The 18,083-nt window shown below is 54.8% G+C and overlaps 1 protein-coding gene across 3 annotated transcripts in view; it reads left to right on the top strand.

The window, feature by feature from the left end:
* Positions 1-17,653, top strand: part of SAP30BP (SAP30 binding protein) — a 37,235-nt gene extending 19,582 nt beyond the window's left edge. For 2 of the 3 annotated variants that reach the window (XM_049635721.1, XM_049635720.1), the window contains 8 exons: positions 3,784-3,826; positions 9,873-9,961; positions 12,268-12,359; positions 13,154-13,214; positions 13,687-13,738; positions 14,603-14,661; positions 15,654-15,738; positions 15,990-17,653. In XM_049635721.1, coding sequence (XP_049491678.1) covers positions 3,784-3,826; positions 9,873-9,961; positions 12,268-12,359; positions 13,154-13,214; positions 13,687-13,738; positions 14,603-14,661; positions 15,654-15,738; positions 15,990-16,171 — 663 coding nt within the window. In that variant the 3' untranslated portion in view covers positions 16,172-17,653. Of the gene's footprint in view, positions 1-3,053; positions 3,177-3,783; positions 3,827-9,872; positions 9,962-12,267; positions 12,360-13,153; positions 13,215-13,686; positions 13,739-14,602; positions 14,662-15,653; positions 15,739-15,989 lie in introns of all 3 variants that reach the window. The other variant, XM_049635719.1, reaches the window with a different exon arrangement.
* The last annotated feature ends 430 nt before the right edge of the window (positions 17,654-18,083 follow it).

Below are 18,083 nucleotides of genomic sequence, written 5' to 3'. Positions count from 1 at the left end.
TGGACTTGAACTGGAACGCTGAAGTGTTTACCTGGCCTTTTCTCCCAGGAGCTGCTAGGTGAGATGCTTTGTTTTTGCCTGCCTAGTGAACTGGGGGGAAACCTCTCGGCCTGCTGAGTCTGGGGGCCAAGCTCTCCTGTATACAGGTCTGTCCAGGTCTCTGGGCTGTGGGTTCCATGCCTCCCAGCTGACTCAGACTACAGTCTGGTGCATAGATCTGGCTGAGTTCATGACTTAAACCAACCATGACTTAAACCAGGGAATATCCACCTGGAGGCCAGAGGGTTGGATTCATACAAGTCAAGACAGGCACCCCCTGTGCGTTCCAAAACACCGCTTTGGGGCAAGAAAAGGAACAGTGGTTTCTTGTTGCTTTTTACTTCTATCCTCACTGTTCCCTTCCTGCCTCCTTAAGGGCATAGTGAGAACCTATAGCCAATTTTTTAAAACTGCTGTCTTGAATGGCTGGCAGTTTAATAATGTGGACCTTCCATCTCTCTCCTTAGCTCTGTCTTAAATGCTTCATCAAATGGTTTTCTTGGCTGGCTGCCAGGGTAACTAGCATGGGTGTTTGGTTCGTTTTGTACTGAATTCCTGGTATCTGAGGCATGTCTGGTAGGAAGGTGCCTCTCTGGGTCTTCATCTCAAGTGTGGACCCCCCCTTTGCCCTCAGTCCTGTCTTCCCCTGAGGCTGCTTTGATTGGATGAAACTTGCCTCAATGGACAGTTGAGCGTAAATGGTCCTGAAATTTATGCATCTTTGGGGTATTTGACAGCCATCCTCCGTGGTCTCACCAGACACCCCAACTCTCCTTCCTTGCTGACCTTCCTTCAGCATTGTTTGAAGTCCTGGAATCATCCCCCTTTGAAGAACCCGTGAGACTGTGGCTCCAGGCCCTTTATTGTGGAGCTTAATCAAGCCTCCTTCTCATGCTCAGGGCAGGATGTGGGGTTAAACTGCTTTAGGATCCAGAAGAACCTGGCTTGTTGGCTTTCTTCTTTGGGGGCACCTTTGCACAGTGACATGTGTCCGGGAGCTCAGCAGGCTCACAACCCGGCTTATTTGTGTCTGAGGAAAGAAGAATTATATTCTAAAGCCTAGCAAGATGTGGCCACCAGGAGGCACAGATTCCCGTGGTCTCATCGTCTGGGGCCTTAGGAGTCCCACCAGTGTCTGTGACATGGAGGAGGGATCTGAACAACCACAGTTTCCAAAGTCTTTCCAGGAGAACTTTGTGCAGAACTACATGGCTTCCAGTCTGTGGTGGCTCATTTATGTTGTCACTTTATACACTTGATTCTCTTAAGGCCAGAGAATCTTGCACTTGAGTTAGATCGATGGTTCATAGGTTGGCACTTTGTTTGGAGGGATCATGGGGCTGAATTCCACTGCGGGGAGGGGGTTGTCCCTGGGGATGTTGAGTCTGGGATTGAGTAAGAGCCCATAGCTCCGTGGGGCTCCAGGTGCACTCTGGACACACCCCATCCGTGTATGTGTGTGCATGCGCACGTGCGTGTTGTAACATTAAAAAAGCAAAAGACTAGACTAGTTAGCAAGTTGAAACCCACCGTCAACTTTATTCCTTTTTGTATTTGTGTAAAATGATCGATTTGAGGAATGAGGAACTAAGCCAAAAAAGGAAAGTCTGAGAGATGAAGGGATACCTCCCCGCTGGTGACTTTGCTCCATCTTTGGTTTTCTCCCTGAGACCTGACTCAGCAGCCTCAGCTCAGCCAGGCAAGAACCTTGTGAAACGTGGGAATCCCCGTCCCTCCCATTGCTGGGGGCACAAGCTTTAGGAGGCCGCAGTGGCTGACAGCCTTTCACCCTGCCCCAGGAGCCTTCGGGTAAACAAGTATTTTCCTCTTACAAGAGACACTTCGTGTTTGGTGACTAACTTCCTGTGCCTCTGGAGTAGCCCCAGTAGCATTCCCACGTGGATGTCGTGGATATCGTGCCTCCTTCCTCGGCCGGGCTGGCTGAGGGGCTGGCGCCCTGCGGTGCTTTGGGAAGGAGCCCCCAGGGAGCCTTTGAATAGTTAACGGTCAGTCCTTGGATGACCAGCCAACTGGCCACGGAGGGGAGGTAGGATGTACCCAATTGATGTTTTCCCACAATTAGTACCCAGAAAGCTGTCCCCTAGAGGGAAAATTTAAGGACCTTTTACAGCCCCACGTTTTGTTGCCGCCACACTCTTTTAACATTGGTTCCTCCGGAGTCACTGCTACAAAGGGATTGTTGTGGGGCCCCTGGAGACGGGCACTCTCTGTAGAGCAGCTGATTGATGACCAACCTGAATTCGGCGTGGCAGTCTTCCAGGCGGCCTCCCAACCCTTCTGTTCCCTAGCTCAGGCCTGCCTCCTCTTTGCCCACCTGACTGGCAGGGGGCGAGTAGCTGGAGGAGACAGGTTGCTAAGCAGCCTGGCCTGGACGCTATGCCTGTTTCGGTCGAATGAATAGCTGCAGTGTTCAGAAGAGCGAGGGGGTTTGGGCCTTTCCCAGAATCAGGAGGGACTTTTTGGGGAAGGGGGCTAAGAACTACCATTCTTAGCACAGAGCCATTGCATGGGAGGGCTTCTGGCATCTTCCTTTCTGAAATGTTAACTTGCTGTAACATTTCTTCCCGGAAGTAAAGTACCCAGAGCCCTGCTGCTGACTCCATGTGCCCATTTTGTTCCAGAGTCGTTACTGTCTTAGACACCTCCTCCCCCACCAACCAAAGAGAAAAGAAATGAGGTCCAGTAGCTTCCCCCGAGTTCAGTTTCTGCCACTGTGATCATTAGCATATCGTGCACTTGAGGCCCCTGATCTGAGCGTGTGTGAGGGGCCAGGTTTCCCCAGAGACGGGGAAGACAGGTATGTTGTTGCCGTGGGACATTTGGGGCAGTGGAATCAAGGGTCGGCCTTCCTCCCCACCCTGCCCAGGCTTGTTGCAGAGGCTGGGACCTTCGCCTTCTCCAGGGTGATCAGGTTTAAATGAAGCACTTACTCTGAGCAGTGAAATACAGAGCAAGTCCAGCAAAACGTCTGATAAGAAACCTTTGCTCTTAAGTTTCTGCACTCGGCCAGCACTGAAGGACCTGTAGAAGTGGGCGTTGCAGGGCGGAAGTTTGCACTAAGGATCAGAGAACGCTTTTCTTTGGAGAGATACAAAGCCATTGTAAAGAGCCAAGAGGTGAGCCAAGAGAGAAGCTGCCTCCGTGCTAGGGCCTTTCTGGGGGCCTGGTTCAGTCGCTTGTTAAAGGCACAGTACATGCCTGCTCCAGGGTTCCACCAGCTGGCCCGTTACGATAAAGTCTCTCTTTTTTCCTTAGACTGAAAGTAAGAAAAATCTCTTGGGAGCAGGTAGTCTTTTGTGCTTTTAGTCTTGGGATTCTCATGTTACAAAGTTGCCACCTCTTGCTTCCTCAGTACTGGGTAGGGGTGGCAGTGTTCTGGGATGGCTGACCAGGCCCCAGGGGAGACGGCGGGCAGGGTCCAGGTGTACAGGTGACGAAGGCTGGCATTGGCTCTCCTTGGCATTGGGGGATATTGGTCCCCACTGGGGGCCGCGGAGGAGAGCCTGAAGCAGGCATCCAGAGCATCTTGGCTGCTCTCATAAAGGGGGAATAGGAGGTTCAGGGGTCCCAGAAGGCCGCCAAAGCATCGGCTCACTCTTAGGTTCTTTGTGTTGCTTTTACCTTTTCTCCTCCCTTAAAATCCTGAGTGGTTTCAGTGAAGAAAGTAACTGTGTGGGTCAGGAGCCCCGGGCTTACCTCCTTGTATTTATTTCTCTTCTGCAGGATAACCCAGAAGTAGAAAAGCGAGATCCTCAGGAATTAGTTGGTGAGTACCCCAGGGGGAGGCTCGGAGGCGGATTTCTGAGCCTTGCCCGGAGCAAACTGGCTTCCAGCCATGCAGGGCCTACCCCTGCATGGGGCTTCTCTCTGCTTCAGCTAAGGCAGCCGTTCTGCTGAGAGCCTGGTCTCTTCGTGTGCTCTCTCAGGGCCTTTGACATTTCCTAAGATGTCTGAGTAAGACGCCCAGGGAACAATTCTTCTTTGAAAATCATATTCATGGTGCATTTCACTGGGCTGTGGTCAGTTGCCAATGTTTTCAAGATGGATTTAGGGCCCCTTTCAGCTGGGAGCTCGTTCCAGTTGTGCCCTAGGCTTGTCCTCTGTCCTTGTACGCCCCCTCCCCGCTTTGCTGGCATATTCATGTACTCAAGAAGCAAATATGTGGCCTCTGCTGGCACTTTGCTCTGTCCCCAGGAGGGAACATGCCTCGTAGCCCCAGAGTCCAAGACCCTTTTGGCTTGTGGGCCAGGGCAGTTCTGTTTCCGAAAAGTGGCATCCCAGTCCCTGTGCTAACTCTGGTCTCTTAATCCTTTTTTAGAAAGTACCTCGACTCTGTCAGTTTGGTCACGGACTTTGTAACAGCTCTGCCACAGCCTGTCCAAACGTCATGGAGAGGGCGACCCTCCCCTCCCTCCATGTGGTTAACTGTGACCACCTCTCCCTGCCTGCTCTGTTAATCTTCACAGAGCAGGGGTTCTGCTTCAAAGGCAGCCTACGGAACCTTCCCCTGTGCTTCCAGATGGAGGCTTTGTGGCCTGCAGGCCCTCGAGCCCATCCTTTTTTTGGACAGGATCCTCTCACGGGATATGGGAGGTGGAAACCTGTCCTGTGTTCCTAACTAAAAGGATGAAAATTACCCCATTACATTTGTTCTCTGAGCAAGGATTGGGTAGGAAGGAACCCTCAATAAGCAGCCTCAGCCCTCAGCAGGATTCTGCCTTTAGCCCTGAGTGTTGTGTGTGATGAACACAGTAGGAGTCTTTCAAATCCTATAAAACCCAGAATTTTCCTAGACCTCAGAGTTCACTGCTTAGAAAATGGCCGTGTAGGGGACGTGCCAGCTGGCTTTGCAAACAGAGGAAGCAGAGCACAGTCTCCTCCCGGTGGGTAATGCACAGGGGCATGTATGGATCGGAGCCTCAGTCTCCTGTTCCTTCCTGGCCTTACCAGTCCCTGCTGTAAACTACCAAGAAATGGGGGCTAGGGGGCTGTGGGGTCAGAGCAGCCGGGAGCCCAATGCAGCAGTGAGCTCTGCCCACAGTGCTCGGCAATCAGTGGAACTGGGGGGCACATCAGCCACCTCCGCCCCAACTTCTACCTTTTCTCTCCTTGCCATTTTGTGAAAATAGTTTTGTTGAGGTGTAGCTTACATAGGGTGAGGTTTGCCAATTTTTAGGGTGCCATTTGATCAACTTTGACAGATCCGTGTAGTCACCTATAAACTATCAACTCTAACACCTATAAACTGTAAAACACTTCTGTACAGGGGTGCCTGGGCAGCTCAGTCTGTTGAGCATCCAACTTTGACTCAGGCCATGATCTTGCTGTTTGTGAGTTCAAGCCCCACATCGGGCTCTGTGCTGACAGCTCAAAGCCTGGAGCCTGCTTCAGATTCTGTGTCTCCCTCTCTTCTCTGCCCCTCCCCCTTGTGCGTGCTCGCTCACGCGCTCTCTCTCTCTCTCAAAAATAAACATTAAGGGGCGCCTGGGTGGCTCAGGCAGTTAAGCGTCCGACTTCGGCTCAGGTCATGATCTCACAGTTCGTGAGTTCGAGCCCCGTGTCGGGCTCTGTGCTGACAGCTCAGAGCCTGAAGCCTCCTTCAGCTTCTGTGCCTCCCTCTCTCTCTGCCCCTCCCCTGCTCATGCTCTGTCTCTCTCTGTCTCAAAAATAAATAAACATTAAAAAAATTTTTTTTTAAATAAATAAACATTAAAAGAATTTTTTAAGATCCACTTCTTTGTAAAGTTTTTTTTTTTTTTTTAATATTTGTTTTTGAGAGGGAAGAGTGCATGAGAGCAAGGGAGGGGCAGAGAGAAGGACAAAGGATCTGAAGCAGCTCTGCACTGACAGCAGAGAGCCCAATGTGGGGCTCGAACCCACGAACTAGAAGATCATGACCTAAACTGAAGTTGGACTCTTAACCAACTGAGCCACCCCGAAGCCCCATGAAACACTTCTGTCACTCCAGGGACGCCTGGCTGGATTGGTCAGTGGAGCGTATGACCCTTGATCTCCGAGTCATGACTTCAAGTCCCACACTGGGCCTAGAGCTTACTTAAAAATTCATTGACTAATTACTGTTTAAAACAATTAATTTCCTTCGCTCCAAAATGTTCCTTATACCTCTCCTCACAGACGATTTCCTCCCTGGGCCTCTGGCAAGCAGTGTTGTACCTTCTTCACTACAGTTTTGCCTTTTTTAGAATTTCATAAAGAGCAGGATTTCTCAGCCTTAGCACTATTGACCTTTTGGACCGGATAATTCCTTGTTGTGGGGGCCTGGCCTGTGTTTTACACGGTGTTTTAGCATCCTCGGCCTTCTGGATGCCAGTGGCACTCCCCTCCCTCTGCCACATGTGACAAGGAAAAACGTTGCTAGACGTTGCCTCATGTCCCCTTGGGGGACTGGGGGGGAACGTAATTGCCCCCAGTTGAGAACCACTGACAGAAATGAAAGTGCCATCTTACTTTTTGTCTGGCTTCCTTCGCTTCCCATATGGTTTTGAGATCCTTCTGTGTGATTGAGCGTATCCGTAATTTCGTTTTATCGCTGAATACGTTATTTTCTTGTAGGATTTACCGCCACAATTTAATCTGTGCACCACAGTAGGTATTGGAGCCTCATAGTCTCGTTTGCTCCTACTGTTTCTCACTCAGGAGGTAGTCGTTGAGGTCTGCCTGAACTCAGCTCCTTTTGTTAATAAAACGCCTCTGGAGAAAGGACTCTCGGGTTGCTCCCCTGGTATGGGAAGCATTTTCCTATATGTAGGTGGCTCCAGGTTTTGTTTTCTTTTTTGCAATTAAAAACAAATTTTTATGTGTTTTATTTTCTATTTGAGAGAGACAGAGCACGAGCAGGGAAGGGGCAGAGAGACAGAATCCGAAGCAGGCTCCAGGCTCCGAGCTGGTGAGCACAGAGTTCGATTCAGGGCTCGAACTCAAGAGCAGTGAGATCATGACCTGAGCCGAAGTCAGACGCTTAACTGACTGAGGCACCCAGGCACCCCTTTATTTTTTTTATTATTATTATTTTTTTAAGTGTATTTATCTATTTTGAGAGAGAGAGTGAGCAGGGGAGGGACAGAGAGAGGGAGAGAGAATCCCAAGCAAGCTGTGTGCCGTCAGCCCAGAGCCCGATGCAAGGCTCACACTCGCGAACCGTGAGATCATGACCTGAGCCGAAACCAAGAGTCGGACACTTAACTGACTGAACCACCAAGGGGCCCCTAGGTGGCCCCCGTTTAATGGAGCGAATGAAAGCAGAGCAGCTGACTCGGGTTCCTCCGACACTGTGGCCGCTTGGCAGCACTGAGCACGCGTGGCCAGTCTGTCCCCTCCAGGCAGCCAACGGATGCCCCCTCGTCGTGCCTGGAACTGTGGCCTGAGGCGGCAATCCAGTCGGCTTCTCCGTGTCTCAGGTGAACTAGAGCGCACTCCGCTGCCTCCTCCCCTCCCCACAGTACCCCCCAGGCACTGCTTCTCGCCCCACCATTACGTAAGCCCAGCCGACTAGCTGGTCCTGCTCAGATTCGTACCTGGCCGTCACGGATACCATGACCGTTTTTGGCTTGGATGTGCACGGGGTGAGTCACCGAGGTAGACTTCTCAGATCCTGAGTACGGCTGCCCTTCTAGAGTGCCCCCAGGAGACCCCAAGGGCAGCCACAGTACTGGGAGCTGCCCCCAAGGGCCTGGGCACCTTTCTCCATGGATTTCCTGGGAGGATGGTTTGAGGCCTTGTGGCCGCCCACACCACCATATGTGTGTGGGGTTGATGTCGTCTACTTTAGATCATCCTGGGACTTAGGAAAGAGTCGCTGAAGGATGGCTCCTGAAATCAGTGAAGGACGCTGTGGGAAAACTTTTATCTAATTCTCTGACTATATCCCTTCACTTGCCAGTTACTGCGGAGGAGTTCTTTTGTTCTAACCGGGGAGCTCAGGAGGGGCCCTGTCACACTATATACTGTTTGAGTCCTAGTGTGGTTGGGTTGCTGTGGCAACAGTGTCACACCCTGTTTTTCCAAAAGGCTTTCCTGGCAAATGCCAAAGGGCATTCTTTGTCTCTCCATCACATGCACACATACATCCTCCACCCCTTCTTGTGCCCAAAGCCTGCCCAGGCCCTCCTTGCTTCTGCCGTCCGGAAACAACGAGGGCCAGCTCACCCCAGCTCATTCCACTCTGAGCTGGCCTCTGCAGCCTGCGTGAGCCTCAGGCTGAGACGGAGGGAGAAGCCAGGACGAGACTTGAACTCTAGCCAGATAATGGGCGCCACCATCGCTGCAGACGTCAGGAGACAGAAGGTGCTGGGCAAAGAGGAGCACGTAGGCCCCTGGCGGAAACCGCTCCTAGGCCGCACTGGTGTCCCGGGTCCACAGCAGGACATGTCGCCCCGTGTCGGTCCTCGGGCCTTCACCCAAAATGGCACGCCTAGCGCTCTGTTCTCCGGGCACGTCCAGCGAGAACCCACTGCCGGCCGTGGGAGTCTGCACGCGTAGCGCGTTATGAGACTCCGCCCCAGCCTCAGTGCAGGGTGTTTCGCAGCAGCTGAGACTGGCGAAGCCCGTGGAGCCATACCCTCGGCCCTTCTCGGCACTGAGTTCTTCGTAGTAACAGCACAACTCAGTGGAGATCAGAGCACCTTATCTGCTAAGAAAACATTAACCCAGCCCCGGTAGAAAAGAAGGCGAAGGCTGTGCTAGGCTAGGCTCTCATCACGCCGTCCCGGCAGCCACTCAGGGCTAAGAGATAGTATGGCCCCGGGCCTGGCACACAGTGGGTACCCCGTAAGTACTTGCTGGGTGTTCTTGGTGCTGGTTTGTTCATTCTTTCCCTTCATCCTGCCCCACCCCACTCCGCCTGCTGTTCTCTCATTGTATGCTCCTTTTCATGAGAGAATGTTTTCAAGAGCGCAGACAGAATCTTACAACAAACAGTGCATTGTCTGAGTGACCCAGAGCACACTCTGCGGGCCCAGGGTGGCCAGAGGCTACAGGGAAGGGAGCGGAGAGTGGGAAACTTGGGTGGGCAGTGGCCGATTGCTGAGGGAACTAGCCCTCGGGAGTTGTGGTTCCTCACATCAGAATCAGGCCCTTTGTTCCCAAGAACTAGGCGGACCAAAAGAGAGTTGATTGGTTTGTTTTTAAAAGATTAAGCTAATAAGCAGCAGGTAATGTTTGAAATATTTATGCACAGGGCGGTTTTGAATGCTTTGAATCCCAGAGCCTGGGGAACCCTGAACTCTGTTTCTCCTGTATCTTGGGTCGGATGGCCTAAGGTGAGAAGGATGACATACCAAGCAACTCTGCGAGTTTCCAGAATCCTGGGACGGTGTTGTAGGAACACAACCGGGCGGGCTGGAGCTGGCTCACTCCGTGAGCCAGTGATGCTCTCCCCACCTGGGCCTCGGTCCAGCGACGAGAGAACGAATACCCCGGAATCTGGCAGACGCTGTAGACCACAGCTCTTCCCCTCCTCACCTCCCACCCCCCAGCTGGCTGTTAAACGTTTACCAGCACACCCTGCACGTACCCTTTCCTTCGAAGTTAACTGCTGGACTCCCCTCTTCCCCCGGGTTGGCACATGCTGGTTCCTTCTGGTCATTTGATCTCAACTCAGATGACACCCGCAGAGAGGCCACTGGGAACACCATTGTACCGTTTCATAGCCTTTATCTCTCCTGGAAAACGTATGTGCCCTTTTTTTTTTTTTTCCTTTTTAAACTCCATGTCTGGCCCTGATCCTTCCCCCGCCCGCAGCCATCCCCTGACATCCACACTCACAGAATTTTTCTCTCTCTGTCCTCCCACAGCCTCCTTTTCTGAAAGAGTCCGGAACATGTCGCCTGATGAAATCAAGATCCCACCTGAACCCCCTGGCAGATGTTCAAATCACTTACAAGTAAGTACAGAGCTCGGCTGATGAGGCCTGTGTAGATGAGAAAGCCTGGGTCAAGCGTCTCGTTTGGTCCGACTTTAAGAGCCCTTCCGTAAAAGAAACAGCCAGGCGGGCAGGAGCGTGCAGTCCTGGTTACCTCTCTTAGCCTGCCATCAGGAGTTCGCTCTGTCCCCGCCGCCACCCTCTGCCTCATCACCTGATGCTGTTCTAGCCGGGACCCCCTGGCTCGCCCTCAGGTCTGAAGCCGAGGCAGAGAAAATAAGGTACCTTGCATGCAACCCAGCTGAGCCAGTGGGGACCTTTGCCAAGAGACTGAGGGACCATTAAAATGTAAGATAAACAATGTAGAAACACCCAAACACAAGCATTTCTGTGCCTGAGATTCCTGTGCTCCTATTCCTGACGTGGCAGTTCACCAGCTTGTCTGACAGAATCGCAGACAGACGTGGCCTGAAGTTCTGAAATCCCAAGGAGATAGACTATTTCGTGCAGTTACTCGGTTGACAGCAGGACCTCGGGGGGGGGGGGGGGGGGGGCGGGCCCTGGGGTTTGCACCTCCTTTTCAGCCCCTATGATTGTTTCCCCTTGTCCTCTGGGGGTTCCCCTGTGTGTGGAACCTTGCGACAGACCATAGGGCAGACACCCAGGGCTGCCCACTAGTGGCATCGGGTCCACCTGCTCTACCTCTCATCCCACAGATTCTGCTGGTGCCTCTGGCCACACCACAGGCCCACGGCACCATCCTGACGGATAGATGACTAAGGGGACCCGGGGCTCTGGAATGCAGCTGGCTGGGCAGGGCCAGAGTCGGGGTTGGGGGCACAGTACAGATTCTCTTCCTTTCCCAGAAGTCTCCTCCCTTTGCTGAGTTGTCCACTCCCCCCCCCCCCCCCCCCCCCCCCCTTCTGCGATCCCCCCCCCCCCCCCCCCCCCCCCCCCAGGATAGCATCTCCCCTCCCTGCCAGGCAACAAGCCGCAGCCTGTAAGGACAGTCTGGCCATCTGCCAGACAGAGACAACCGGCTGGCTCAGCCTTCAAGTTCAGTGTATTTCTCATTTTTAGATTCTCCTAATCGTGGAAACCACGACATCAAGTGAACGTTTTAGTTGACTTGAAATGGGAGAACTCATCTGATGGCCCAGAAAACCCAGAAAAGTAATCTGTAAGATACAGGTCACCCTCCATTTGCCAGGTCTTCTGTGGAAAGCCTCCCTTTGCCCTCGAAGAGATAACGTTGAAGTTTGTGGCTCTTGGTTGTCTCTTCCGTGGTAAATGTATTACAAACCTCTCTCTGCACTTCAGTGCTTCCTCTGGCCAGTCTCGGCAGAAAGATTCAGCCTTCTGACAAAGGGAGTGGATCACCTCTCCTGATGTTCCCAAAGGGCGTCACACAGGACCTCCGGCCCTGCCCACCTCCTGTCGCAGGTGAAGAGTGCCCCAAATGTTTTCCTTCTGGAGAGTCTGTGCCTTTAGCCGCCGCTAGTGGGGGAGGCTGCAGAGAGACCTTGCCCTGGGCCAGCACCAGCCTTGCTGGGTAAGACTGGTCCACCTCACAGGTGGCTCTGTCCTGAGACTCGGGTGTCTGGGGCCTCTTCACGCGCTGGAAAGTGTGGAGGCCATCTGCTGCAGGGATCATTTGTGGGCCTTGAGATACCTGTGGGACTGGTCTGCATTCCTGCCAGGTGACCCTCCTATTGCCGGTTGAGAGCCAGAGAGCAGGGGTTTTGGGGGCGGGGGGAGTCCTAATGAGATGAGCTCTTGACCCCTGACAGTGCCTCTTCATAAAGTGGTGGGGACTGGCCATCTGTGAGCCTCCCTACAAGGGACACCGTAGGAAGCTTATGAGACCAAATCCAAAAAACTCTACTCCTGCCTTCCTCCCCAAGAACTTAGCCTTCCCAGGTCTCCCACTGAGGACTTGACCCGGTGTTTAAATTCAAAACCAGCATGGAGCCCCTGCCCATCCACTCTTTGCCTGAATCCTCTTTGGATGATTCAGGAGCTGATTCACGGGTGGGGATACGTTCGTTGTCTTGTCCACGGCTTCTCTTCCTCGACCTTTTACCACCCCCTCTGCCAGCCATCCAGAGGGAGAAAGCAAAACAAAAACAGACTGATCTCAGTCTGTCTTATTTGTGCTCCGCGCCGGTCACAGGCTGGGTGGAGAAAGACAGTGTGGCTGGAGTAGGGCTGCGCATGGCTCTGTGGGTCTCCTGTGACCAAGTGTCCCCACACAGCACGTGTGACCACAGACTGGGATTGTCGGTGGTGGGGTGGCGTCATAAGTGCCCTTCTGTTTCTCCGCCTAGGACAAGATCCAGAAGCTTTATGAGCGGAAGATAAAGGAGGGAATGGATATGAATTACATTATCCAAAGGAAGAAAGAATTTCGGAACCCCAGGTGAGTTTCCCGTGGGCCTGCAGGGTCAGTTGAGTCGCTGATGTTGGACTGGGGACTGGGATGCCCCCGTGGAGGTGGCAGGGTGAGGCTCGGCTAAGATCCCCCCTCTGTCCAAAGAGGCCATCGCCCAGACTGCAGTAACATGGAAGCCAGGGTGTGGAGTGGATGCTGAGAGACCTGAGCTGGGCTGGAGGAGGCCTGGCCGGGTTCTCTTGCCCGCCCTGCTCCTAAGGCACACAGCCTCACAACGTCTCAGTTTCCTCATCTCTGTAATGAGGGAATTGGACTAGGCAATTCCCGTGGGTTCCTCTTTCACTTCCAGAATGTCACTGATTCTGCGTACAGATGACAGGTTTTGCGAGCAGAGCTGTGTCTGGGTCTTACTCTGTCCAGGGTCTGAGCAGGTGGCGCACCTGGGAAAGTCTGGTATGGTGGTGACCTCAAGGACGTGCCCCGGCCCTTATGTGGGCCCAACCCGGCCACACAAACTGAGGGTCAGATGTCTAGATAAGACCAAAAACAAAAACAAAAAAAAGCCCACGGCCCTTACCTGGACACCATACCCGTCCTGGCTAACGGTCCATCTCTCTGGGAGTGGGGAGGACGACGAGTGACTTCGTGTCAGGCCAGTGGACGTTTCCCGTTCTGTCGGGAAGCCTGTTTACAACAATCCAGCTGGGTTTAAAGGGTTCGTCTGAGCCCAGGAACTAGACCGTTCTGGCCTCTCAAAATCAGGTGCCACACAGGCCACGGGACTAGGGCCTGCTCAGTGCCTTCTGGCATTTTTCTTTCAGCATCTATGAGAAGTTGATCCAGTTCTGTGCAATTGATGAGCTCGGCACCAACTACCCAAAGGTACGTCCCGTGTGCAGAGGCTGAGGGTTGAGGGGAGGATACCCAGGGCCCTGTGCTCACCTCGCTGGATTCAGCCTGGAGCTGCTGAAAGGCCCGTGTAGCGGCAGTGCTGGCTGAAGAGCACGGTTCCCCGCTCCCTTGTTGGGAGTCCCCGCTGCTCTGGAATAGTCCGGGGAGAGATTGCGGTGACAGACCCGGCCCCAAGCCCCAACTGGTCAGTGAGAGTGGACTTGGCTGTGCTCTGATGGCACAGCCCGTCAACAGGCTCGTCCCTGCTTCAAAGTCCCAAGAGCAAATCGGCCACCCCTTTGGCTAGAAACCCAGGATAACATGAGTCCCTATGCCCTTAGAGCAGGGGGAGTCCAGGCCAGGAAAATCCATGGAAAGATTCGGGGAGAAGGGACTTGGGTTTCTAAACCATTGGTCATCCAGTGACCCTTGTTGGCTGCAGCATTAACTCTTTCTTTCTCAGGATATGTTTGACCCCCATGGCTGGTCCGAGGACTCCTACTACGAGGCATTAGGTAGGTGGCCGTCCATCCATCTATCCTGTCTGTTCATCCAGTCAGTCAGCCAACATGTATTTCAGGGTCCCCACTGTGTCAGGCCGTGTCGGAGGAGGTAGGTATACAGTGTTGAACAAGACAGACCCGCTCTGACTCAGGAGGCTTATGATGCGGCACAGAAGGCAGAGCGGTCCTAGCAGTGAGCAGTGTTGGGGGACAGCGCCCAGGCAGGGCCATCTAGCCAGCCGAAGGGGTGGGACGGCCTTGCTGTGGGGGCCGTGTTCAAGACGAGGTTTGAAGACGTACAGAGGCCAGTCTGGCAGATGCAGACCGTGTCCCAGGCAGGGGGACGGAGTCTTCTGAGGCCGGTGAGAAAGCATTTTCTCAAGGGTCCCGGTAGGGAGAACTGGGAGGAATTACAGAGTCCGGGCCCTCAGATGACAGATCTGAATCGGCAGCCCATGGGCCAGGTCTGGCCTGAAGATGTGTTGCGTTTGGCCCACACGTCTTATCTTGTTTTAACTTGAATCAGTTGCCAACGTTTTACCTCAAATCCGTAACGCAGCTGCTCTTGGTCAGTGGGAAGGTATTCCACCCTGGGCCTGCGTCCCCGTCCCCGCACAGTGACAGTCAGCTAGGGCTCGGGGGCAGCTCACCCCTCCAGACGAGGTCCTTTACATCTGAGGCCTCTGCTCTGTAGCTCTAAGGCCGCTTCCCTTTGCTGGTCACAAAAGGACGGTGAGACTGTGCGGCCTCGAGGCCACCTGCGTGCTGGGGTGGGGGCGTGACAAGTGCTGTTGTGGGGTCCCTCCGCCTAGAGTGTCTCTTCACGTGGGAGCTGTCCCAGGGCTGCTTTTGTTACAACTTCTCTGGTCTCTGTAGCTAAAGCCCAGAAGATCGAGATGGACAAACTGGAAAAGGCCAAAAAGGAGCGAACCAAAGTAAGTGGTGGACAAGGGCCCTGAAGGAAAAGGCAGGTGTCTAGGGTGTCGTTTCCCACCACCCCCCACCTTCAGCTTGAAGGTGCCTCTCGGTTACTTCCATTTGGTTTCTTGGGGTCTTGTGGTTTGCTGCGCGATGTCCTCCTTGGCCTCTCCCTTCCAGCTGCAGAGCCCCGGTGGCTTTCTCTTTAGTGTCATCAGTGTCCTCCCTGAGAGGTGTATTCCTTCCAAGAGTACTTACTTGGCCCCCAGATCGGATCTGCACAGTCCGCCTCAGTGCTTCCTTGCAGGTCCCATGTCTGGTGGCCGGGTGACCCCTCGTTTTAGGGCTCTGAGCACCACTTCTTCCCAAGCAGCATGTTCTGGATCCTTTGGGGAACGGAAATTTGGCTCTGAGACTAAATGAGACTTGTGCCCTTTGTGAGCAGTCTCCGAGACAGAACACTGGGCCTCGGGGCACCAGCTCTGCCCACCCTTGGTTTGGTCTGACCTCCTGCAGCAGCTGTGGCCTCCAGGATGTGCCCCTGACCCCTGAGCAGAAAGGCTGCCAGCCCTCTGGGAGCCGGTGCAGGGGCGATCGGGTCTTGTCGTTCTTAGCGCTTGGTGAACTGCCCCTCCCTCTCTTTCCCTCCCCATTCCAAACCCCAGGCTTAGTGTGGGACGTGTCTGCGGCGCCTGGGGACCAAAGCTGCACTTCTCCCGTGCGGGTGGGTGCGCCTCCATCCCGGGTGCCGGGCGCAGTGGCGGGCCGAGTGCCCTGCATATGCAGAAACTTGGAGACACCGGGAGCATTCTGTGTCAGTTTGGAGGGCTCTCCTCAAAATGGTAGAAGTCCCTCCAGCGCCTCTCCCTCCCTCAGACAGCACGACAGGGCTGCCTCCCAGTGCCTCCTGTGTATGGTGCCAGACTCTGCCGCCCCGGAGCAGACGCTGGCAGAGGATGCGGATAAACAGCTTGGCACGGGTTTTCTCTCTTTCCTCTTCCCCCTCCAGATCGAGTTTGTGACAGGCACCAAGAAAGGTACCACGACCAACGCCACGGCCACCACCACCACCACGGCCAGCACAGCGGTTGCAGGTAGCAGGCTGCCTCGTTTGGGGGAGCAGAGGCCACGGGGATCTGGGCCCAGGTTCCACCTTGCTGTGCTTCTTTCCTGACCCCAGAGTTTGTGAGGCCTCTCGGGAGCCTGGGGTGGGGTCCCCGGTTCACCGGCTGCCCCTCGCACTTCCGTGGCAGGCGGCCCCGAAGCTCTGACCGCCGCCTGCTAGAAAAGGCAGCGTCGCTCTTTGGTCTGTCTTGATCCTGACTCGTCCCTTGCCTTCCTCCAGATGCGCAGAAGAGAAAGAGCAAGTGGGATTCGGCCATTCCGGTGACAACGATAGCCCAGCCAACCATCCTCACCACCACGGCCACCCTGCCAGCCGTCGTCACGGTGACCACCAGTGCCAGCGGCTCCAAGACCACGGTGATCTCGGCCGTGGGCACCATCGTGAAAAAGGCCAAGCAGTGACCCGAGGGAGCAGCCCGGGTGGCTCGGACACTCTCCCTTCCATCGAGGGGAGGGGCCGCTCCAGGACTTGATGAGAGAGCGCAACCCGGGGACCGACGCGGCACAGAGGTGCCGCTTTGTATGTTTCAGGACTGGGATCTGCTCCCGCCACGCCACCCCAAGAGGAGCCTCCGTGTGTCATCCCGGCCAGGAAAAGGACATTGCCGCAGAGGAGTCGGGTGCTCCGGAGAGCGTCCGCACACCGCTTGGGGTCTGGTGCCCTGTTAAAAGTGCTGTGTTCTTACATCTCAGCATCTTGGATGCAGTGGCCTCTGCTGTGGTCCGTTTTCAGGCACCTGTGGAAGTTCCAAGTGTCCTCTCCTCTTCCCTGTTGGGGTTATTACCTCAGGGTAGGTAACGGAGTGGCCGAAGCCTGTGGCGCTAGGGGAGGCCCCGTGTCCCGGCTGTCTGCTGCCCTGCTCCTGAAACCCGACTGGTTATCAGACGAGAGCCGAGGCCTCTGCTCCCTTGGGGGCAACTGAGCCCTCTCGGACCACTCTTTGGACACACCCAGGCTTTTGAAGTCAGCCGGTTACCAGAAGGCCTGGGTTTGATCCCCAACCCACACAGCCAGAGGGGCCTCAGCGCCTGGCCGAGGTTGCCCCGGTCCTTCGGTGCCCGCCGAGCGCGGCCAGCAGGCTCCTCGCGGCGCGGGACATGACTCACCTCCTGCGCTGGCCGGCGGCAGCTCATTGTTTACGTGCGAGCCAGGCTCCTGGGAGGACCCTGCCACCCCACCTTTCCTGTGCCTGTTATCTCTGCCCCACAGCAGCATCTGGGCAGCGCCAGCGGCCGCCGGGCTCCTCTTGGGGCCAAAACAGATTTCCCAGCCGCCGTCGGCCCGAAAGCCGGGAGGAAATTCGCTTGCCTTTCTTGCTGTTTGGCAGCTCTCCGGTCCAGCGGAAGGGCTACGTGTTGGAGAGGGAAGCCGGGCTGTGAAGAGCCGGGTTGCTTCTGTGGCACGGGCAGAGCTTTAGAACGATGGTCCTCAAAGTGCACCTGGTAACTGTTGCATGACCAAAGGAGTGTGGTGATCCTGCCCTGCCGTCCCCGAAAGAAAAGTGGACTCACATTGGTCCCTTCCCCCCTCCCCCCAGCCACACACACTTGGGCACCAAGGGAGGTCCGTTGTCCCCCTCCCGTCCTCTGCTGGGACTTCGCGGCCCCGGAGAGGAGCTGCTGTGCCCTGAGTCCCAAGAGGGTCTCTGAAGGCTGGCTGCCCTGCAGCCTCCAGCAGGGGCACCTCCGTAGTGTGGGGGCTCTGGGGCTCGCGCGGGAGGCTGTGTGGCACAATGGGAGTGGCACTGGACGCAGACTCGGCCCCTCTGCCCCGGATCCTGGGTTAAACTTGAAGTTGTGTGTTGGTCGGTGTGTCTTGGGCCATTGTCTCTGTGAGTCCCCTCTGTCAAATCACCGTAATAAAGCTTTGTAAGGTGATTGTGAGGAGTCCGTGAGCTGATTTACGCAAGAGCTTTATAAACTGTAAGGGACCCTGCAAGTGCGTGTTGCTGGCCTGTCCAGTGCCTTCTTGCTTTAGACCAAGGACAGAAACTCCACGGCTGATAAAAAAAAAAAAACTCCAAGGTCATGGCCCTTTGCTGTCCTCTGGGCACCCACTGCCCTCCCATTGAGCAGTAATGACCACTCACCCAATGAGTTGGGCAGCCCCAGGGTAGCCCCCCGGAAGCCTTGTGAGTTGGGTCAGGGTCTCTAATCCCTCTGAACTTTACTCTTCTTGTAAAACAAGATTAGTGCCTGCCCACCTTAGTCCCACTGAGGGTGGCACGGGGTCAAATGACCAGTTTCTTTCTGTGGAAACGGTGTCACAGGCACTAGGCACCAAGTGGTTTCTGCCTGGTTTGCCCCTGCTCGC

The sequence above is a fragment of the Panthera uncia genome, chromosome E1 (genome assembly GCF_023721935.1).
Source record: "Panthera uncia isolate 11264 chromosome E1, Puncia_PCG_1.0, whole genome shotgun sequence".
NCBI lineage: Eukaryota > Metazoa > Chordata > Mammalia > Carnivora > Felidae > Panthera > Panthera uncia.
The sequence above is the reverse complement of the archived record's forward strand: the minus strand, read 5'-3'. Positions and strand labels throughout refer to the sequence as shown.